At 42.6% G+C, this 24,407-nt stretch overlaps 1 protein-coding gene across 1 annotated transcript in view; it reads right to left on the reverse strand.

The window, feature by feature from the left end:
• The window catches only part of PUS10 (pseudouridine synthase 10), an 89,055-nt gene extending 64,942 nt beyond the window's left edge, over positions 1-24,113 (reverse strand). The window contains exons 1-4 of the mRNA XM_063441407.1: positions 24,042-24,113; positions 21,921-22,056; positions 20,354-20,605; positions 17,980-18,066 (exon numbers count right to left, since the gene is read on the reverse strand). Of these exons, the coding sequence (XP_063297477.1) occupies positions 17,980-18,066; positions 20,354-20,605; positions 21,921-22,046 (465 nt within the window). The 5' untranslated portion in view covers positions 22,047-22,056; positions 24,042-24,113. The remainder of the gene's footprint in view (positions 1-17,979; positions 18,067-20,353; positions 20,606-21,920; positions 22,057-24,041) is intronic.
• Positions 24,114-24,407: the final 294 nt, after the last annotated feature.

Below are 24,407 nucleotides of genomic sequence, written 5' to 3' on the forward strand. Positions count from 1 at the left end.
GTATTACTATTCCCCCTGTTCAAAGCAAGGTTCATTAAGGCATGTTTTGAGGAGTTTGGTGTGGAGGAGCTTGAAAGGCCTGACCTGGACTGAATTGGGATTAATTAGAATGCTGACCGCAAGCTAAACCTTCTTGTCCAGCATCAGATCCTGACCTCACAAATGCTCTTTTGGTACAATGGGCACAAATTCCCACAGACACAATCCAAAATCTTGCCTTAGAGACGAGAAGCAGCTGTTATATCAGAGCCAACTCCATATTATGTTTTTGAAATGGGTTGTCCATCAAGCTCACATATTTATGATAGGCAGGTGTCCACATTACTTTTGCCACATAGTGTATAGGTTAATAGTTCCTTTTATGGTAGCTCAAGGTTTTGTCTTCATTTCTAAAGTAAGAAATAAAGAAAGGATTCAGCGCTTTGGTAATTACTGATATAGTTCAGGTAGGCCGTTCAACAAATGAATCCAGTGTCTCTCTTCTCAAGTTGGATAACAATGGATAAAACAGGCTGGGTGGAGTGCCTAGGGTGTCCTTTACATTTACGTAAAAATAAAAAGAAGAGAAACGAGAACAGTATTTTGATGATAAACAGTAAGGAATAAGATGTACACTTACATTTTTCTGGAGCTTTAATCCAGCTCCCACTTTAGTGCCTGGACGGTATTATCCCTGCCTGAGGATATAGTGTAGCTCTTGTATTTCTGTTGGTTTTCGCTCATAGGTAGTGATGAAGGGTCTCATATACTCAAAAGGACAACAGGATAAAATAATATAGTGTACTATATAAAGCATAAAATTCCAAAGGTAATATAGAATTACTCTCACGTGTACTGGAGCCCAGCAATGGCTCCTAATGTATAGTGTGGAGTGATATGATCCCCACTTCAATTAGGTATAAAAAGAAAAAAATATATATATAGTGCACACCTTAAAACGGAAGTGTAAAAACAAATAAAAACTTACTTAGATGGAAAAGAGCAATTTCGGGTTGCTCAGTCCTAGGTGCATAGGTGGTTTGTATCCCTACCAAGGATATTAAGATCAGGAGGCAATTAATAGTATGGCATGATCCAGGATAAAAAAAAGTACTTTATGAATATAAAACAATAAAAAATATATATAAAAACAGTGTTGAGTAATAAACAGAGTTTCACCACGTGATAGGTTTTATCAAAGTGTTTACCAATATTATATATTTTTATTGTGCTGCTTTTAGTCCTCTGTGGTCAGCAGCACCACTTATCTGCTAAGACCATACACAACATAAAGCAACACTCCAGGTACGATAACAACTTGCTCTCAGCCAATCAGTGATTCTACATTCATAAAACTGGCTTGAAAGGGAATGGCACCATACCAACTTAATTTTAATGACGTTGCTATGATGCTCGCACTGCTGTCCTTTAACAGCTGAAACTGAGATGCCCTGAGCTAGTGCACTAGGCCTCAATTTAATATGTTTGGATAAGCTCTTTAAAAAAAAAAAAAAAAATATATATATATATATATATATATATATTATATATATATATATATTTTTTTTTTTTGCTTTTTTTTTTTTTTTTACTTTACTTTACGTTTTAGAAAATATTTTAAAAGTTTATCCAAAAGTAACAAATTAAGGCCTACATCAGGATTCATAAAACACACGCAGGATGCCTAAACAGAAAGCTCTTGGTTAGCACAGTCTTATAAGCAGTGCTTGCCACAGAGTTCTATGAAGACAATCCCCCATATAGCAGGGGTTAAGCCAGTAGATGTAGTGAAAAGAGGCACTTTACTTAACTTTACTTTTTTTTTAAAATTAAATATGCATAACAAATTAGTGCACACAACGACATTTATTTATATAGCGTCAACAAATACTTCAGCATTTTACAATAGGTAAGCAAGACTAATACTACATTCAAACAGGATTGCAGTCTAAAAGGGCAACCATAGATGTAAACTTTAATTTGACAACTATTCTGTGAGTGCTTTCTTTCATTTTTGTGCTGCCGTGAGATAGGTGGGTATTACTCTTGGGGACCAAAAAGGGGAATCCCTAGAAAGTGTTATGATGACACACCAAATGACTCACTAGATGGCATTTAGCTTCAGGAAGTAAAAGTAATCGACAAGAACAACGTATCTAGAGAGGGAATAAAATAAGAAGTAGCCCAGCAAAGGGAAAATATGCAACAATTAAATAAAATGACCAGATATTGTCATCATATATTTATATAGTATCAACCCTTCAAAATTCATTTATTGCGCTTTATAAACTATGTGTCCTTGAGAAGTGCTAATGAAGATATATATATATATATATATATATATACACATTGCCACACTATCATGACATTACACATCCCTTATCACCCTCACATTACAGCTATGTTGACTGTTTAGACACACATCTCTAATACATGCAGACACTCTGATACAAGCACAAACGTACACACACAAACCCAAAAGTGTGTGCACACATTCACACACAAACACACTGATGCAGAGACACACAGACTCAAAGTCAAAAGTGTGTGTCTTACTGTGTGCATTTCTGATTGAGTGGGTCTAAAATTGTGTATCTGTGTATGCGCCTGAGAATGCATGTCTGGTAGCAAGTATCCTTGTTTGTGCACGCATGTCTGTGCCTCTGGGTCTGAAAGCAGGTGTGTGTGAGGGCTACTTGGGGTCTTAAAGTATGTATTGTGCTTATGGCGAGACGTTGTGTGTGACTTGTGGTGACTGTGTATTAAGGGACTGTGTGTGTGTGTGTGTGTGTGTGTGTGTGTGTGTGTGTGTGTGTGGGGAGAGTTACGTGGAGGGTGAGTGTGACAAGACACCGACGGTGACTGATGGGGTGAGTGTATGTAGGGAGGCTATGTTTCTGTGTCCAGTCTGCCCACCTAATGTCTGTGTGTGTGTGTGTCTATATATATATATATATATATTTTTTATTTTTATTTTTATTTTTTTGCCTAGGTGAGGCGTTTTTAAATAAATCTATTACAATCTCTATGATTTGAAATCATGGTTTAGTGAATAAGCAAGTGCGTTGGATTCTGTATTTTGTATATTTTGGCCCCAGCAGCACCCTATAATGTATGCATGTTCAGGTGAGTAAAGCCCTCTTGGTTTCTTTTATATATTTGGGAGTCCAGGCCAACTCCTTGGAATTGCACCCCTCCCTGTCCAGGACCCTATTTAGCCTTGATTTGCATAGTCCCAGTAAGGAAGTATTTCCCAAGTAAGTGGATTAATCTCACAAGGGCAAGCATTAGGCTGCTAGAGTAGGACCTGCCAAGAATGGGGAACATTGACGTTGTGGCAGGCTTATGCAATATATGATCATATAATGCAACTAAACCCCCATTATTTTTTGCCAAGGTGAGGTGTTTGTAAATAAAACTATTACAATCTCTAAGATTTGAAATCATTGTTTAGTGAATAAGCGAGTGCGCTGGATTCTGTATATTTTGGCCCCAGCGGCACCCTATAATATATACATGTTCAGGTGAGTGCAGCCCTCTTGGTTTCTTAAACACTTAAATTCATGCTGAAAATATACTGAAAGTAGGTTGTGGATTAAAGAAGATGAAAGCAATGCAATACGCCCAGGGCAATAGAGTCAGCAGGCTCTATTAGCCTCATAATTAAAAGAAGGATGCTCATCAAATTATTTCATATTTAATTTCTCCCGAGGGGGAAAAAGTGATGATTCTGAAAGAATAATTAATTCACTAAATACTATTCTCAGCTCTACAATTTAAACTATGAACTTTTACACCTGTCAACGGACACAGAAAAGGCGTTCGACAGGGTGGACTGGGGACTTATGTTGGGGTGCCTGTGTATCGGGCTGAAATTTCTCTCCTGGGTCGCAGCACTGTACTTCTGCCCAACGGCACAGCTGTGAATCACTGGAGCTCTATCAGACCCGTTTAGGATATATAACAGGACACAGCAGGGTTGCACACTGTCGCTCCTGTTTACACTGACGCCAAAGCCCTTTCTTAACAGAATTAGACGTAATGAGAATATCCATGGAGTGATATTGCCGATGACCTTCTATTCATTGCTATGGCCACATCTCCAACCTACAAATTAATTACTCTAAGTCTGAAATTCTGGGTCTCAGAACTAGCCCTATGCTACAACAAACACTTCAATGCCAATTTCGATTCCGCTGGTGCGATACACATATGCGATACCTAGGGGTCTGGCTCACACCAGACCTGACGGACTTATATATGCACAACTTCCTACCTATCCTTAAGGCAGCTATAGAAGAGCTACGTTCCTAGAACTCATACGTTTCCTGGTTAGGCCAGGTAAATGCAGTCAAGAAGACATTGTTACCCAAGCTCCTATTTACTTTCCAGACAGTGCCATCTCGGCCCCAAAAACCTTCTTCACCACCCTAAAGGCGGAGGTCTGCAAATTTGTCTGGAAAGGAAAGTCCCCACCGCATAGCACATTCTCAACTTACGTTACCCAAGCTCCGAGGAGGACTAGCGTTACCAGACTTTGAGAAACATTTCTTGGCAGCCCACTTTACTAAACTCATTAGCTGGTCCACTGCAATGAGAGACAAACCATGGGTGCAACTGAAATCGGATAGTTCGAAGAGCGACCTACGAACACTACCATGGATCCCAACGGAAGCAAGCACACACAAACAAATCCATTTGTAAAAGCAACACTGCAGGTCTGGCAAATATATAGTACAAAATACTACCTCACAACGGATCCCAGCCCAATGTTTCTGCTGAGAGGCAACCCAGATTTTCCGGCAGGGGATCAGGGACCTCTCCCGCACTTGACGAGATATATATCGATACTTTGCATTGCTGATGTGCTTATGTCACCATTTGCAGTCCGCCCACTAGCCGAACTCTGCTTCATGTACCTTCATGTACTGGTGAGAGAACAGATAACCCCGCTCGGTTGATCCCCCAGAAACCTTTCCTACTCCGAGCCCGGAACGCACTTTAAATCCCTCTGCATACAAAACACTGTACCGCCAAAAGCCTGATTTACTCCTCACTGGTATCGGGCCAATACCTCCTGACGCCACCCTGTATCAGACAATGGGAAGAGGATCTTGACATGGCACCTACAGAGGCAGAATGGGATACGATCATAACCCATATACAAAAGTCTCCGGGATCTGCACGGTTACAAGAAAACTTAAACAACGTCCTCACGAGGTGGTATCTTACGCCCAGATTATTAAGTACGCTTTGTGGATTAATTCTTAGGAATGCTATATTTTTCTTGCTGTTGGGGCTACAGCAGCTTATACACAATAGCTGCACAAGGTTAAACTATTTTGCCTTTTGGTATTGTGCTATACCACTCTCCTAGCTCATATTTTTTACGTGAGAACCCCCTCCCCTCCCTCCCCCCCTCCTACCAATGGATCTCTTTTGAGCCTTACTGGACGAGAAGTAAAGGGGTAGGACATTCCTGTGGTAACCTAGAAAAATGAGACCCAATTACCAAAAAATGCTGCCAACCAACTAAATTGGGGATCTGGGATATGATTAAGCTTCCCCTGCCTTTGGGGTTACCTAACTTTAACTATAAACCTTGGCTTGCAAAAGGGATTACACATGTATACCAACTGTGTTCTAGAGGCAACATATGACCGTTTCCAAACTTACAGACAAGCTATAAACTAAGTAACAACATGATATTATCTTACCTACAAATAAAATGCATTCTAGCTCTAAACAAAGACAGGCACTGCCCAAACCCACTAAAGCAATTTCTCCTACCTTTTGAAAAAAATATGCCTTCGGCTTCGTGCAAACAGAAAAGAATTTCCAATGTGTTATAACAGTGTAAATGGGAATGCATTCAAACAGGAGGCACAATGAGCCACAGAAGAAGGACCTCAATAGGGAGTTCCTGGCAGAAAGTTGGAATATCTCTTTCAATAGTCACAGAGGTCTCACCTCATGAGTCTCCCATGTGGAACTTCACAGGAAGATATTATAAGGATGGTAACTTGTAAAGTAGCCCATATATACCCAAACCGCTCCAATGAGTGTTGAGATATCCCTCAAGTATAAGTACCACTGGCCATAATTGCAGCTAATAACCCAATAGCCAGATTATGGAAAACAACCAAAATTCCAACATGCATAGAGTTGTTTCACCAAGTGTCTTTAAACTGGACTTACGAAATGATGGCACGTATCCACCTACGTTCGGGAACTCTAACGAACAAATCAAAAGGAATTGTGGGAGGCATACCTATCTAAACAGTATTGTATTGCATCAATATGATGGGAAGAGGTTAAATTAGAGGCAAAAAGAGAGGTTTTTATCCATGTGAGCTCCTGTTGTCTGGAGATCAGCGGTCCTTAGACCACGAGTGTGGTTGCTTACCCTGAACACCATGTCTACCTCATACTGAAATACCAATGGGATTGCGCCCCAGGTACTGGGGTGATGTTACATTAGATGACAACCCCAGGCAAAAAAACAAACAAAACACACACAATCATACGTTAGAGAAAATTAACTCACCCCAAAACCCATCCTACATCCAATGAAACTTATCCACAATTTTATTTCCTACTACATTGTCCTTTATTGTATCTCCATATTAGTATACGTTGGTGGTTTTCGGGCTGCTATTAAAGTAAGATCTGTTATTTATCACGACAATCACAGGTATTGGACCAGCATTGCAAGGTTTGATATTCACACAATACTATATTGCATGCACCATACCTAACTGATGTACACAGTCCTGTATTAATAAACCAGTTAGACTAATATCAATATATGTTAAAGATACCATGAAATGTTGGTCAAGATGTACAAACAATGTGTTATACCTGAACGTGGTCAACAGTTGTTCATGCTCATGAAAACCAATAAAAAATGTCAAACTGGGGGGCGGGGCCTGACTGCCAAGATGGCCGGACGTGCTTCATGAGGGCTCTCATGCCAACGAGCACAAATACGATTATACCGAACAATCCAACCATGCCAGCAGCACAAAGTGCCCAAAAACCGATACAGGACCACACAGGGAACAGAACAATATCTGTCCCACAGACACATCAAACGAGCAGCTTGCCAGTCATGCGGCCTACACTGGAGCGGAGCCTGAGGCATGGGGGCCGATCCTCCGGCACGGGACCTGCTCATAAATCTCACTCGGAGGTTGCCCCGCTACCCCCCCTCTGGACCGGCGGGGGATATCCCGGTCCTTGCTGGGGACGACTACCCCCACAACGAGGCTCAACCAAGCGACCAAACCCGCAAACGCACGGGACTACAGGGGCCCACGCAAGATGGCGGCACAAAACACCCTCATCAAACCACCCAAGTGCACCCTAGAATTTTTTTACCGGCTTCGCACCAGCCTCTGGACATCGCTCCACACAAAGGGTCGGCACTTCAAGCTGGCGATGCAAAGTGTGGCGGCGTGGATCCGTAGAGTAGAGGCCCACCCCAAACCCCCAGAGCAGCACCCAGACAGTGCCATCCTCGGAGCTCAAAACGTCGGGAAACGACGACATGCCTCCCAGACTCTGGCACCCATCCTCACACATACCAGAGTGAGACCATGCTCGCACAATTCACCAACCACTCAGCAACACCGGAATCCTCCAGCCAAAGAAGCACAACCTCGCACTCATACGCCCGAGTAGACAGCCGCGAGGCTTACCGGAAAGCAACACAGCTTCCAATTGGCGAAGGACGCAGGCAGGGAACCTCTCCAGGACATAAGGGTGGCGGACTCTTGCCGCAGCATCAACTCCTCAAGTGCCCATGGCCCACCTGTCAAGCCTCCGGCACGGGACCTGCTCATAAATCTCACTCGGAGGTTGCCCCGCTACCCCCCCTCTGGACCGGCGGGGGATATCCCGGTCCTCGCTGGGGACGACTACCCCCACAACGAGGCTCAACCAAGCGACCAAACCCGCAAACGCACGGGACTACAGGGGCCCACGCAAGATGGCGGCACAAAACACCCTCATCAAACCACCCAAGTGCACCCTAGAATTTTTTTACCGGCTTCGCACCAGCCTCTGGACATCGCTCCACACAAAGGGTCGGCACTTCAAGCTGGCGATGCAAAGTGTGGCGGCGTGGGTCCGTAGAGTAGAGGCCCACCCCAAACCCCCAGAGCAGCACCCAGACAGTGCCATCCTCGGAGCTCAAAACGTCGGGAAACGACGACATGCCTCCCAGACTCTGGCACCCATCCTCACACATACCAGAGTGAGACCATGCTCGCACAATTCACCAACCACTCAGCAACACCGGAATCCTCCAGCCAAAGAAGCACAACCTCGCACTCATACGCCCGAGTAGACAGCCGCGAGGCTTACCGGAAAGCAACACAGCTTCCAATTGGCGAAGGACGCAGGCAGGGAACCTCTCCAGGACATAAGGGTGGCGGACTCTTGCCGCAGCATCAACTCCTCAAGTGCCCATGGCCCACCTGTCAAGCCTCAAGGGTCAGCATCGGCTGATTGGGATGACATGCACTGGAGATGGACTATGCTCCTGCAGGCCCAAAAGCAGGGACAACACATGGTGCTATAGTACAAGCCTGGGAGATGACCACTCCGGACAGGGGCCGAGGCGCAAGCACTGCGGGACTCTGATGGACTTGAAATCTTTGTGGTTGCCTGTGTACCCCCCAGCATACAGAGAATGCCATAGCTACCCGTTTAGTTTAAAACAAGCGAGTACACATTACATGTCCCAATGTTGAATTTCATGCTATTGCCCTACCATAGGTTAACACAAGTGGGACACTATAAGCAATTATAACACACCAGTTGTTTAATCTTATAGGAGCTTTATAAATAATGCATATGAACCTGGCTTAAATCAAAGATGCGCTAGCTACTTTAGCATTGTTTTATTGATATCAGTTAAACAGGTATAATTTTTATTACATGCAAAAATTGATCCTAGATTGTTTCAAACATGCTTTTACAAAAAAAAAAAAAAATTGTTAAACTGACTTCTGTTCCCAAATATTTGAGTAATGTTTAACCAACCAAGTGAAATGAAAATTGAATTTCTAAAATCAGGGTTAAATAGACAAACTGTTGCCGCCCCCCTGCCCCAAAATCAGCTTTATTAACCAATATTTTGCTATTTAAATTTTAATTAATTTAATTTATTGAAAAACTCTCTATATGTTAAAAAATGCTTTAAATGTTACTGAAAACAAAGTATAGATTTCAATGTTTTTAAAGTGGTGAAATTCTAATGACAGACACTTCTAAATCGAATGTGTTTCCAGTAAAAATAAAGCAATTCGATTTTGTAATACTGATTATTTCCTTTGCATGTATACTGCTGGACTAACACATCCATCCAAGCTATATGCAGAAGATGATATGGAGGTTGTAAGAGCAGCCATATTAGTCCAATTAAGTTTAAAATAATGGATTAATGTAGCTTTTGACAGATCCCCTTTATCACGTCTAAAGCATTTCTGGACCACATGACACAGGAAATTCAAACCGGACTAAAAGAATGGTATCTATTATCACCTTTTATTCTCCTATCTTAATTTGACCTGTGTAATATCCTTTCTGATATTACTTTAAAAAGGAGAAATAACATTAAAAATCCACTAAAACCTTTATTACTTTTCATATTATAGATTTAGTGGTTCACATCACAATCCAGCTCAGTTGGGGCACACACTGCATTGGATAACAAGGAGCAGAGAGGTTTTGTCTGTGAAAATGGAAGAGCTTTAAAAAAAATGATTGACAGGGAGCCACTAAGCACCAAAATACAGTAGTGATGATTCAACACTTAAAGGGATTCTCTAGTGCCAGAAAAACAAACCTAGCAATGTAGAATCCTACAGTGCCCCCTCCCGCCCCCCAGCCAGGGCCGGATTAACATAGGGGCTGATGGAGCTGCAGCTCCAGGCCCAGGCCCATTAAAAAAAAAAAAAAAAAAACCCTACACTACTCTTAGGTTTACCACCTGACTCGTATTTTACTGGTTTGCCACATGGCTGGTATTTGAGGCTGCCTGGCCGTGCCAGTATTGCAGTAATACCGGCAATACAAATGCAGGTATTTTTCTCAGAATAAATGGAGATTACTCTGCAATACCAGCACCGGCCAGTAGGCAGGGATAGGAAGCAGGGAGAGGCAGGGATAGGAAGTTACAGCATATCCCTGCCTCTCTCTACTAATTACTGATCCGTGGGGGAGCAGCAACACAGCACAGAGTCCAGACAGCAGCTCTACAGCTCAGGTAAGAGAGGGATGGGGGGGAAAGGCAGCAGGGACACATGGGGACACTGAGACACTAGGGGACACTGAGACACTAGGGGACATATGGGGACACTGAGACACTAGGGGACATATGGGGACACTGAGACACTAGGGGACATATGGGGACACTGAGACACTAGGGGACATATGGGGACACTGAGACACTAGGGGACATATGGGGACACTGAGACACTAGGGGACATATGGGGACACTGAGACACTAGGGGACATATGGGGACACTGAGACACTAGGGGACATATGGGGACACAGACACTGGGAGACCTGGCAACACTGAGACACTGGAAAACATGGGGACACTGAGACACTAGGGGACACTGGGACACATGGGGATGCTGTGAGACATAGGGACATTGGGAGACACTGAGACATTAGGACACGGAGACACTATGTCCCCATTTCTCCCAGTGTCCCCATGTCCCCCATCCAGTGTCGCTTGTGTCTCAGTGTCCCCAAGTCTCCCAGTGTCTGTGTCCCATGTATCTCAGTGTGCCTAGTGTCCCCATGTGTCCCTATATGTACCAGTGTCCACATGTCTATGTCCACAACTGTCCCCATGTCTCCCAGTGTCCCCAAGTGTCTGTCTCCCAGCCAGTGTCCCATAGTCTCCCAGTGTCCCCATGTCTCTGTGTCCCCAAATGTTTCAGTGTCCCCATGTCTCCCAGTGTCTGTGTTCCTGTCAGGATCGGGACAGGGATCCAACACGCAGAGTACAAACAGTAGCCAGATACGTATACCGGACCTTAGAATGGCCGGACTAACGTAAGTAGTACAGTAGAGAATGGTCAAAGACAAGCCGAGGTCGAGGGTAACAGAAGACAGGTAAGCGAGAGACAAGCCGAATCAAGGGTAACAGAGATAAGCAGAGTAGAGCAAACAAGCCGGGTCAAAACCAAAAGGGATAACTAGAAAACACGAGCACTGAGTGACTAGAACAAGCTAGAACCACGACAGGGCAATGAGCTAACGAAAGAAGCACTGTTAAATGCCCTGTTCAGATAAGTAGACACACCTCCGACGAGTCCTGATTGGTCCTGAACCAATTGAGTGACAGGTCGTTCCGGGTTGACGTCCTGACGTCGACTTCCGGGCGTCATGCTATAAAAGGGAGTCACTCCCTCGCGGCCGGCTTTGCATGACCGGATGGACCGCGAGGAAGAGGGAAATCAGGCCGTCCGGATGGATGAACGACTAAGTCTCTACCTCTCTCGGAGATAGAGACCTCAGGTACCCTGACAGTTCCTATGTCTCCTAGTGTCCCTATATGTCCCAGTGTCCCCATGTCTATGTCCACAACTGTCCATGTCTCCCAGTGTCCCCAAGTGTCTGTCTCCCAGCCAGTGTCCCCAGTGTCCCCTAGTCTCCCAGTGTCCCCTAGTCTCCCAGTGTCTGTGTTCCCATGTCTCTGTGTCCCTAGTGTCTTAGTGTCCCCAAATATTTCAGTGTCCCCATGTCTCCCAGTGTCTGTGTCCCTAGTGTCTCAGTGTCCCCAGTGTCTCAGTGTCCCCATGTCTCCCAGTGTCCCCATGTCTCCCAGTGTCCCCATGTCTCCCAGTGTCCCCATGTCTCCCAGTGTCCCCATGTCTCTCAGTGTCCCCATGTCTCTCAGTGTCCCCATGTCTCTCAGTGTCCCCATGTCTCTCAGTGTCCCCATGTCTCTCAGTGTCCCCATGTCTCTCAGTGTCCCCATGTCTCTCAGTGTCCCCATGTCTCTCAGTGTCCCCATGTCTCTCAGTGTCCCCATGTCTCTCCGTGTCCCCATGTCTCTCCGTGTCCCCATGTCTCTCCGTGTCCCCATGTCTCTCCGTGTCCCCATGTCTCTCCGTGTCCCCATGTCTCTCCGTGTCCCCATGTCTCTCCGTGTCCCCATGTCTCTCCGTGTCCCCATGTCTCACTGTGTCTCCAGTATCCTAGTGACATGGGGACACACTGAGACATTGGGACACTGGGAGAAATGGGGACACTGAGACACTGGGAGACTAGGGGACTGGGCGACATGGGGACATTGACACTGTGATACATAGGGACACAGACACTGGGAGCAATCCATCTATACAGCAAAATCAAACTGTGAGTAGTTTGTTGGTGATTTTACAGAATTTTCTCTGATGTCACTCCTTGTGATTATACAAATGATTAAGGCTGGTATTTTTTTCCCAAGAAAGGTGGCAACCCTAACTACTCTTCACATACTCTTGCTTAACCCCTTAAGGACACATGACGTGTGAGACACGTCATGATTCCCTTTTATTCCAGAAGTTTGGTCCTTAAGGGGTTAAAGGAGCACTATAGGGTCAGGAACGCAATCATGTATTTCTGACCCTATTATGTTAAAACCACCACCCTGGCCCCTTCTTGCCTCCCTAAGTATAGTCATATATAATTTGTATTCAAGTCTGCTGGCTCTGCCTCTGAACTGACTGACTGCTGACATCATCAGAAGTGGTGGTCTGAGCAAATTACAATACTTCCCCATAGGATTGGCTGAGATTGTCAACTAGGCAGATCAGGGGCAGAGCCAGCACAAGTCCAACATAGCCCTGGCCAATCAGCATCTCCTCATAAAGATAAATTGAATCAATACATCTGTATGAGGAAAGTTCAGTGTCTGCATGCAGAGGGTGGAGACACTGAATGGCAGTGCTGCACACTAGGCAGTACTGCCCAAGGAAGCACCTCTAGCAGCAATCTAAGGAGTGGCCAGTGGAGTTATTTTCTTTGAAAAGACAGTGTTTACTGCAAAAGGCCTGAATGGAATGATTCTACTTACCAGAACAAATACAATAAGCTGTAATTGTTATGGTGACTATAGTGTCCCTTTAAGTTTGGAAGCTTTAGAGGGATGTATGGGAACAAAACTTGTGTGGACTGGCTGACAATAAAATTAGTTTAGGTAATACAGACTTTGGTCTCTCTAACACTGTGGCATGTCCCCTTTCTTCTACACTCACTACATACACCTTTTCTCTGTTCCAGACTATATACCTGGAACCTCTGCCTGTTGGTAAGAAGGTAAGGAGACAAGTGGACATGTGAGTGCTAGGGGACAGTCCTTAGAAAGCATGGAGTGAGCGCATCATTTGACGCATTTATGTCAAGCTTAGGGTGCTGCCTGCATAGTATGCCCTTAGTTGGACAGCCTGCAGGATTGGCGGGCAGCCTGACATGCATTCATGCCAGGCTGTCCTTCAAATTCTTTGGACAGACATGCCCCCTTTTTTGGCATGTTCTCCCTTTTGGCAGGTCTGGTCACATGATTCGCACCAGTGGCCCACCCTTTTACCACACCCATTGACTTCCTGCTTCACTAGACACTGCTGTTAGGGGTTATGGATTTACTTGAAAGATGAAAGCATAAATTAGAGAGAGATTAGCATAGAGTATGTGTTTTCTTATAGCCGCATCCTATGAGTTTCCCTCCAGCACCATCTCCATCAGATACATGACGCTTGGGAGGTATGACTGTTTTAGTGTTTTTGGTCAATAAGATTCCGTAATTATGCCCATCATAATTGTCAGCACCAGGCCCAGTGTGCTCTTAATCCGGCCCTGCCCCCAGCCCACGTAGCTGAAGGGATTAAAACCCCTTCAGTCACTTACCTGAATCCAGCACCGATGTCCCTTGGCACAGTGTCAGGCTCCACCCATGATCCATCCCCGCCGACGTCAGCCAGGGGGAGACCTAATGCGCATGCGTGGCAATGGCCACGCTCGCATTAGAACTTTCCCAATAGGAAAGCCTTATTCAGTGCTTTCCTATGGGGATTCTGGTGACGGTGTCATGCATAGCGTGAGGACTTCCAGCTTTTTTTAGATGACCAAAGTCGTCTAAGCACCCGGAAGGCCTTCTTGTGGCTGTCTTGTAGACAGCCACTAGAGGAGAACTTAGCCCTGCAAGGTAATTATTGCAGTTTCTTAGAAACTGCAATAATTACCACTGTAGGGTTCGGTGACATGGGACATAGCACCCAGACCACTTCAATGAGGTGAAGCAGACTGGGTGCCTACAGTGTCCCTTTAAGGCAGCACCACCTACCCCCTCCCTCTCCCCTGAAAAATTAGTATTTCGTAAAGATAGAATCATTATGACGGTGTGGGAATTTTACTGAAATTCCAACCCTGTCAGGAGACATACAGAGACAAAGTAGGGACTACTAGGGACAAGATGCCGTCACCAGCGACGGACAGGTTCAAGTAAATAAACTCACCTTTACATGCCCTCCTTGGCCACCGGATCCACATCAGCGATGTCACCGTTGTGGGACTCTGATGAATTCACAGTGCTGCTTTATTTTAGCTTTTAAACCTCACAGATACATATTTATTAAATATAGAGGATAAGAAAACACAACATTAAACGTTGTAGGTAATATTAGAATACTTAAGTTCCCATTTAACTCTTGTATCACTATTCGGGTGTAAACTGCATTTGTCATTTTGTTCAGAAATGCTTTAGACTTGATAAAGGTATATTTCTCCCGAATGATTGCTCCTTCAAAACTCTGTTAGTCCACTAAATATGACAACAAATGATATTACAATAATCCATTAAATTTACATTTAGAATATATTAGACAGACATGCAAAAGGAAAGAATGAGAAAGTGGTGACTGGATACAAAAAATTGTAATGAATAAAATATTGCCGTCGATGAGTAACTGCTGCTAATATTTGGGTTTCTCCACCACTTGCATAGATATCTGCTCTGTGTAAGAGCACCCTCTGCTGGAGCTATTGTCAAAAGGTACATGGTTCCCTCACAGATTATATTCCTAATCTATATTCTCCATAGCTGACCACTAAGGGATCCTAAAAGAAATGTGTTGTTATGGTAATAACAACACATAATACAAGCTTTCTTTTTTAGTGCATACAAATACCTCCTTGAAGCATCCAGTGCTTCAACCTTGCTCAGCGGGACAGCAATCTTTAAAGAGTTACTCCAAACATCAGAACCACTACAGTCTGCTGTAGTGGTTATGGTGCCAGGTGTTGCCACACATCATTCCCAGGTATAGGGGAAAACCATTTTTGTCACTGAGTTTTCCCCTCTTACCTGGTTCCCTGCCAGATTTCATGCCTCCTGTAAACTGGATGACATGCATCTGTCTCATGTAGAGCTGCAGAAGCCATATGTCGATCCCATCGATCATTCATTGGCAGAGAGCATCAGCTGACTGCTCTCAGCCAATGACTGAAATTCTATGCATAGAAATATCCACAGAATGGATATTAGCCAGCCTGGAACTCTCATTCCCCAATTACAATGCCCGAGGTAGCGTTAGACCACCGGCAGCAAAGGGGTTAAAATCTGTATGAGCAGCGTTTCGTAGCAGGGCAACCCACATACAGACTCCAAGCACCACTTCAAATCATTAAACTGGTCATGGCGCTTGGAGAAATCCTTTATATCCTCTCTGGTCAAGAATGCTATTTAACTCACATAACACCAAGGACATCTTGAAAAGATGAAAAGGTCTGCTTTAAAAAAAAACAAAAAAAAAAACTCCCCACCCCTCCACTACAGCACATTGAGAGCCAGAATCTCTTTTCACTGAGCTAAGAGTGATAAGTCAATGAACTAGCCCTACGCTGCAGGAGAGATAGCGGCCACCATGCTGAAATACAATATATTACTTAAAATGAACTTTAACATTCCTAAAACCACCACATGTTAGTGCATTCATAAAAGCCTATTTTTGTATCTACATCTTATTATAGATAAAAATTACAGAAATAAGTGCTCTCTGTCTGAAAATGAAGCTGCAGTTCACCAACAAGGTGTTCCCTCAACCTTGTGAATAACAAGACAAATATACAAAGAAAGGTGAACAGCGCTAGCGGTATACACAGATATATATATATTTTACATACGTAATTGGAGATATTCCTCGATGGTATAGCTTAAAAGAAAAGAACAGAATGCAATAATAGTGCAATATGAATTGATGATATAATGGATGATGAAGAAATATAAAATTCTCACTCACACTTTTAAGAGCTTTATAAGCTCAATTTCAAGAGCCTGGACGGAATAATCCCCGTCTATGGATTTCTTGGTATGCAGTCTTCTAAGTGAACTTTGTGGGTGTGAGATTTCCGTGATATATGGAATGAAAAAATACAAAAAAAACAATGGTATAGATCAGGGATAGGCAACCTTCGGCTCCGCAGATGTTTTGGACTACACCTCCCATGATGCTTTGCCAGCATTATGTGTGTAAGAGCATTATGGGGGATGTAGTCCACAACATCTGTAGAGCCGAAGGTTGCCTATCCCTGGTATAGATAGTAGGTGTATATGCAGTGCAAAATAAAAGAGAACCTACTTACATAGACTAGAGCAATGGACCTGCTCTAGTTTAAACAGCTTCAGGTGGAACAATCCCCACCTAAGGATGTACTGGACCCAAATGTAGCAGCAGCAAGATGAGGTAGGAAGTAGGACTAAAAATAGACTGGGTAATGTAAAAATGTATATACTTTATTTTATTAAAAAAAAAAAATTTATTTTTTTTTTTAAAAAGTGAATGACAAATATATCAAATACCAGTCAGGATAAAATTTTAAAAGTCCGTGGTTCTTCCTCACTTAACGTGTTTCGCCTTGGCTTTTTCAAAAGTGCACTTTTGAAAAAGCCAAGGCGAAACACGTTAAGTGAGGAAGAACCACGGACTTTTAAAATTTTATCCTGACTGGTATTTGATATATTTGTCATTCACTTTTTAAAAAAAAAAAAAATTTTTTTTTTTTTAATAAAATAAAGTATATACATTTTTACATTACCCAGTCTATTTTTAGTCCTACTTCCTACCTCATCTTGCTGCTGCTACATTTGGGTCCAGTACATCCTTAGGTGGGGATTGTTCCACCTGAAGCTGTTTAAACTAGAGCAGGTCTGTTGCTCTAGTCTATGTAAGTAGGTTCTCTTTTATTTTGCACTGCATATACACCTACTATCTATACCATTGTTTTTTTGTATTTTTTCATTCCATATATCACGGAAATCTCACACCCACAAAGTTCACTTAGAAGACTGCATATCAAGAAATCCATAGACGGGGATTATTCCGTCCAGGCTCTTGAAATTGAGCTTATAAAGCTCTTAAAAGTGTGAGTGAGAATTTTATATTTCTTCATCATCCATTATATCATCAATTCATATTGCACTATTATTGCATTCTGTTCTTTTCTTTTAAGCTATACCATCGAGGAATATCTCCAATTACGTATGTAAAATATATATATATATCTGTGTATACCGCTAGCGCTGTTCACCTTTCTTTGTATATACACCTTATTATAGCATGCTGACAAAGCTATACATTTAAAAAATATGCGTACATGCTTGCTACAGTATCGCTTTGTTTTGAAACAAATGCCATAAATTTTGATAATTAAATGTCTCATACCACATCTGATAAAACGCTGAGCGTACAAAGTGTTTTGTGTATGTGTTAACTCCCACAAGAAATAGTGCTCGTTAAGTTCATTAAGAAGTGAATCATAGCACTACATGCAGTGACATCAAATATACAAAAAAAGATGCACATATTGGTGTATGAGACATTTTAGGAGCATGTAGTATGTAATTAATGGACCATTTCTGCTGTCCACACTCTGAGATCGTGTCCAGTCAGCAAAATGTACATGCAAGTTTAATATAAAATCAATAAAGGATTCCTTACCTCTCTCACAGACAGTTGTGCTGGTAAAGACACAGAGAACACAAAATCCTTAAATTCATACCCAGCAGAATTCACCTTTTGAAAAATCTATAACAAAAGAAATCATCTTGTCACAACACAGATTTGGCATGGCCGAAGCTACCTTTGGTCTTTTTAAGCAGGATGAGAAGGTATTGCACCTATCCACATAGCAACTTTAGCTATATATTAACTGGATGGATGCTAATCATCACTAAGTCTATCTTAAAGAATGGGACATTTTGGCTCTGCCATTGTTACCCAGGCTATTTCATTAGTATATACTCCATGGAGGGTAATCAGGGGCGGCGCTTCCGTTAGGCCACTTAAGCGGTTGCCTAGGGCGCCAGCTCCCTGGAGGCACATCTGGCAAGCCTGTGGCTAATGGTGTCTGGGTCTGTCCGACAGACAGACCCAGTAACAAATGGTAAAACATGCCAAATAGCCAGTAACAGTAAAATCAAGGATGCGGATGAGGTTGGCAGTCAGGCGTTACTCACAAAGTGCTGAATGACCTCCTGGCCGGCGCCTGGCTGTACTGGACCCCGCTCCCATTAGCTAGCGCACGGGCATAGCGTTCGTGCGCTCCCGCCCCCTGCCCTGTGCGTGGGGACATGGGGGCGATTAAGGAAGAAAGTGGGGCAGGGTGGCAGAGAGTGCACTTCTCACTCACTCCTGCCCCCTGGTGACAAGTGGGCGGGAGTATAGCGGGAGTGATGGGATGCCAGGCAGCTAGTCGTTCTCAAGATCCCTGAAATACATATCAACTGATATAGGAAATGAAGGTAAGTTAGTGTCTTTCAGAGAATGTGTGTGTGTGTCTGCATGGATCAGTGTGTGTGTGTCTGCATGGATCAGTGTGTGTGTGTGTGTGTCTGCATGGATCAGTGTGTGTGTGTGTGTGTCTGCATGGATCAGTGTGTGTGTGTCTGCATGGATCAGTGTGTGTGACTGCAAAGATCAGTGTGTGTCTGCATGTATCAGTGTTTGTATTTGTGTCAGTTTGCAAGGATCAATGTACATGTGTCTGCATGGTTTAGTATGTGTGTGTCTGCATGAGTCAGTGTGGGTGTAAGTTTGCATGGGTCAGTGAATTTGTGTGTGCATGGACCACCAATTGTGAGTCTGTATGTATGTATGTATGTATGTATGTATGTATGTATGTATGTATGTATGTATCAGTGGTTGCATTTGTGCGCTAAACACAGTTTAAATTAAAAAAAATTAAATTAAAATAAAAACATTATATAGTGTTTGGAATATAAACCTGTATTGCGAACACTAAATTATTCATGTCCCTACAATGATTCAATGTTTGAATAGATAACTAAAATGTAAAAAAAAAAGTGAATGGGGCGGCAAAAATCCTTTTTGCCTAGGGCAGCAAAAATCCTTGCACTGGCCGTGAGGCTAATGTAGTAACATCAGCAATTTAAAGTGATTTAGGTGTCTGGAGAGTCTCTTAAAACTTAAGCAGTCTCCACTGGTGTCAACAAAGTATTATTGTCCAAGGGAAAGCCTGCCTTAATTTAGTAGTGCCAAGAGTCCCACTATTTCCCAAAGACAACAGCCAAATACCTAGTATGTCTACTTCAGTGTTCTAAAGTGGCACCTCCATGTTTTTTCTGATGGCTCACACTACACCGAGTGGAAATTAAAATGCATTAGAGGACACCAGCTCTTTCAGATGGAAGTAATCATCATTTTATACCTTATATCTATTCAGAGCTGAGTACTATTACAGGCTGTTTTAATGGAGTGGTTTACTTCTTTTATATGCTACATTTCAATTCTATAACCATATACTATACAGTACTAGATGTTGGATCATTTTCTCTTTTTTTTCTAGCTAGCTAGGAAGTCAAGTAGTGTGCTGCATTAAAGGCACGGAATGCCTTGAGATTTGTGCTAATCCACTCTAGGCTCCATTAAATGTGAGTGGTTTACCTTACAATTGTTGTACAATATGGGATTACTATTATATTGTGCTAGTTTTACAAAGTTTTGCACTGTTATATTTTTTATTTTTGGTTAGTTTTTTTATGCCCAACAGGGTGTAGGGTAAGTGTATATATATCTGGTGGTAGTGCTCCACTTTTGTTTCATTTTGAGTATTCACTTAAGATAAACTTTATTTGCAAATTAAACTTAAAAAACACAAACTAGAAAAAAATACAGTATCTTGTCCTAGCATACTCCCAACTAAATTATTATTAATAAATTATGCAGTTCAATGCAATGCTGCAGATTTGCCTAGAAAGTTTCTCCAGATGGGCCTTGATAAGGTGCATAAAACAAATTGTAAATGACCCATCCTAATGATCAGCAGAGTTTTATTTCCGCTGAACGTATGTACCTCTTTGACAAACTGTGCTTCAGACAGATGTTGAAGGATTCCCAGACATAAATTACAGGTTTTTGGAACTGGAGGTTCATTTGTGCCTTCACATTGTGGAAAATTTGTGGATTCATTGTCACCCTGATTTTCATCAGTTACATCAAGTTTGGGCCTCTTGCACGGTGGATTCCAGTGTAAGTCAGTTGTATCACCAAGGTTAACAGCACCAGGGTTTGCAGCAAGGTACGTCCGTAGTTCACAAACCAGATCCTACGGAGAGATTCACATTAATTAACAATTTACAATATTTGCTTCTGTGGTGTTTTAACTGTAACATGATAATTGATGACAACTGTCAAGGGATTTAGTTTGTCTTTAATTTTACATTTATTTAATAAGCCACATTTCAATGCAGGAACAAACAGCTGGATTGGAGAATTTACAACAATCCCCAACGTTGACATCGATTTAAGTAATTTGAATTAGCATCAGAAATTATTCCAATCTCTCAAAAAATTCAGATGATTTACCTAAAGAACTCACCTTTAAAGGGACACTCCAGTGCCAGGAAAACAATCCGTTTTCCAGGCACTGCAGGTCCCCTGTCGCTCCCACCCCAGGTTGCTGAAGGGGTGAAAACCCCTTCAGTGACTTGCCAAAGTCCAGTGCCGATGTCCCTCGGCGCTGGTCCAGGGTCCGCCCACGCCGATGTCAGCCGGTGGGGGAGACCGACTGCGCATGTGCGGCCGCCGGCGGGGGAGACCTAACGCACATGCGCGACAATGCCGCGCACGCGCATTAGACCTCCCCATTAAGAAAGCATTGAAAATGCTTTCAATGCTTTCCTATGGGGATTTTAGCGACGCTGGAGGTTCTCACATAGCGTGAGGACATCCAGCGACGCTATAGCACAGAAAACCTGTGCTATGAACCAGGAAGTGCCCTCTAGTGGCTGTCTAGTAGACAGCCACTAGAGGAGGAGTTAACCCTGCAAGGTAATTATTGCAGTTTATAAAAACTGCAATAATTACACTTGCAGGGTTAAGGGTAGTGGGAGTTGGCACCCAGACCACTCCAATGGGCAGAAGTGGTCTGGGTGCCTGGAGTGTCCCTTTAATGTATATGCAATTTTTTGTAGATTAAAAATGCAACCTTTTAAATGATTTAAAAGATTGTAATAATTTCAGATTCTGATTGCAAACTAATTAAATTGAGGCCTTAGTGGCGAAATCCCACATGTTTAAATGCACGATGCCTGCAGACAAGCAGAAGTCATCCATAAAAAGTGTTAGTAGTAGATGCTGTTACAGATACAACACTTCTCTCGTGTTCAGAAGCAAAAGTAAATTTTTGTGTTTATTCGGTAAACAGTGAATTGCAGGGATCAATTAACTGAATCCAGGAAACTAATTCACAATAAACAATGGAACGCCCATGGCTCAGAAAAAAAACAAACATTTTGGTACTTTGCTCTGGGTGTTTGTTTTTTCTTTTTATATGGTTGCCATCACTGGTTCACACAATTTTATCCACGATTTAGCTCAACTTAAAAGAAAAAAGAAAGAAAGAAAATCCATATGGAGACCTTATATGGAAGACGGTAAGGAGTTGTGGAACCAACGCAGCAGAAGCGAAGCACACATCGTGGACATGAGCCTGACGAAAACAGCATCTGAGCAACCGATCTGTACTTTTCCTCAATGAGCAGCATGCTGGCCAATCTGAAAAACACAACATGGAAAAATAACATTCCTCTAGTACCGCTCATATTGCAAGTAAAAGGGTCTGTTTAAACACTAGCAACTTATTACTATATGGTCCCTTCGGTAAATGAAACCCCCACCACTGTGTTCTTCTACCATAACCAAGGCAGGGTAGTCTAACATGTAAAATAGGAAACAGTGGGAGAAAAGTAATTGTTATGGTGCAAGCGGTCTCTGGGTGGCATCCGCCATTTTTCTATCAAACTGTTTTGGAGCAATTTCACAAAGAAACTGGGCTCTGCTGTCACACAGAGCTCAGCCACCAATTAACCGCTCGGATAATGCAGAAGATTAATTTCGACACTATGTGTCCAATTTTGGACAGCTGTGAACACCTGCAACAGCTTAGCCCAACAGTCTCAGCTAATCATTGCTGTCCAAGGCTAGAAGGCTTTGGAAATGTGGTGGATGTGAAACATTTACACTCTCTGATAACCTGGCAAAATGGTTTGATGAAAATGGGGGTACAGTACACACAGCAACATAAATAAGATGTACTGTGTGCGATGAACACAGTTTTAAGACATCACAGGCAGCTCTCCAGAATAACTTAAAGGGTTACTCCAAGCACTATAACCACTGTACATGCACAGTTAAGACATAAAGGTAAGTTCCACTGTTTTTTTTTTTTTTCAAAGTAACACAAACAAGTTCTCCTGTTAAACACACCATCTAGCCTTCCTTGCCTCCCTAAATATAGTAAAAGCTTACCTTTATTGCAGTCTGCTGCTGGCTCTGCCCCTGATCTTCCTGCTTGACTGACATCATCAGAAGTGTTTATCTGAGTCAATCACAATGCTTTCACATAGGAAAGCATTGGATTGCATGAGACTGTCAAGGTCGCAGATCAGGGGCAGAGCCAGCACAAGCCAAACACAGCCCTGGCCAATCAGCATCTCCTCATAGAGATACATTGAATCAATGCATCTCTATGAGGAAAGTTTAGTGTCCCCATGCAGAGGGTGGAGACATTGAATGGCAGTGCTGCACACCCAGGAAGCACCTCTAGTAGCCATCTGAGGAGTGGCTAGTGGAGGCATCCCTAGGCTGTAATGTAAACACTGCCTTTTCTCTGGAAAAAACAAAAACACAGTGTTTACGGCAAAAAGCCTGAAGGGACTGGTTATACTCACCAGAACAAATACAAGATGCTGTAGTTGTTCTGGTGACTATAGTGTCCCTTTAAAGTTTTGTTTGATTTAAAAAAGGTGTGTGGACCATAACTAATACACAGGCACAGAAGGCTTAGAGACATTTTTTTCAATACAGTGTTTCTTTAAATAGTCAACAATACTTAAATTGTGTATCCTGTATTCAAGCAGATATTTAACCCTTTCGGGACCAGACATGATTATAATGTGTACGTTATCCAAGGATTTACCTGAGTAAATGAATGGGTTTATTAGGATATGCACTTTGGATAACAAGCATTGATATTTCCAAGTTAGAAAATAAAATCACTCCAAAGGGCAAAGCAGCAGCATTTAGAATTCTACAAAATGACTTTAAGAATACAGCGCTAAGGAATTTTGCTGGCGCTATATAAATAATAAGAAGAAGACTAAGAATAGACTAAAATCCCTGTTAGAACTGACTTCCTATGTTATTGTAGCCAATCTTGCGGATTAAATCATCTTTAACAATCATAATATTGTCACCTGTCTTCCCTTCACTCTCAATTGCAAAAGAGACAACAATGCAAACTAAATGGGAAATAGTAATATTAAAACATACTTCCCTGAAGACTATAAGTGGTACTGCATTATAGCTGGTCGTTACTGTATGTGTATTTAAGGTCACTAAATCACAAAAACACTAAATACAAAAACAAGTTTACTGAACAGCAAGCCTAGTCTGCCACTGCTTAACTACAGAGATCTTAGTCTCACCCTGCACTATATTCATTTACATCACATTGTATCCAAGCTCTATGTAAGCATTACCACATGGATGGTCCAAATCCCTAATGTGCCCGGTGAGAGGAAAAAGAAACAGCAACGGAACCTTCTGCAAAGATCTGTGTTATCCGGGGGGAACAATTTACCAACAGCACTCTCTAGACAAGAGTAATCGAATATAAACACGTTACAGAGGAAATCTGACATCTAGTGGTCCGGATAAGGTATTGCAATTCATGAGCATTCACTGTTTTTATGTTTTTTGTTTTCTAGGACCTCTCCTGTTATCTTCCCTCCACTATTTCTATGGTTTTCCCCTGTTATCTGCCCTTCACTATTTCTAGGGTTATTCCCTGTTGTCTGCCCTCCACTATTTCTAGGGTTAAGGTTAAAATAATAAAGGAGGCTTCA

The sequence above is a fragment of the Pelobates fuscus genome, chromosome 2, assembly GCF_036172605.1.
Source record: "Pelobates fuscus isolate aPelFus1 chromosome 2, aPelFus1.pri, whole genome shotgun sequence".
Taxonomy (NCBI): Eukaryota; Metazoa; Chordata; class Amphibia; order Anura; family Pelobatidae; genus Pelobates; species Pelobates fuscus.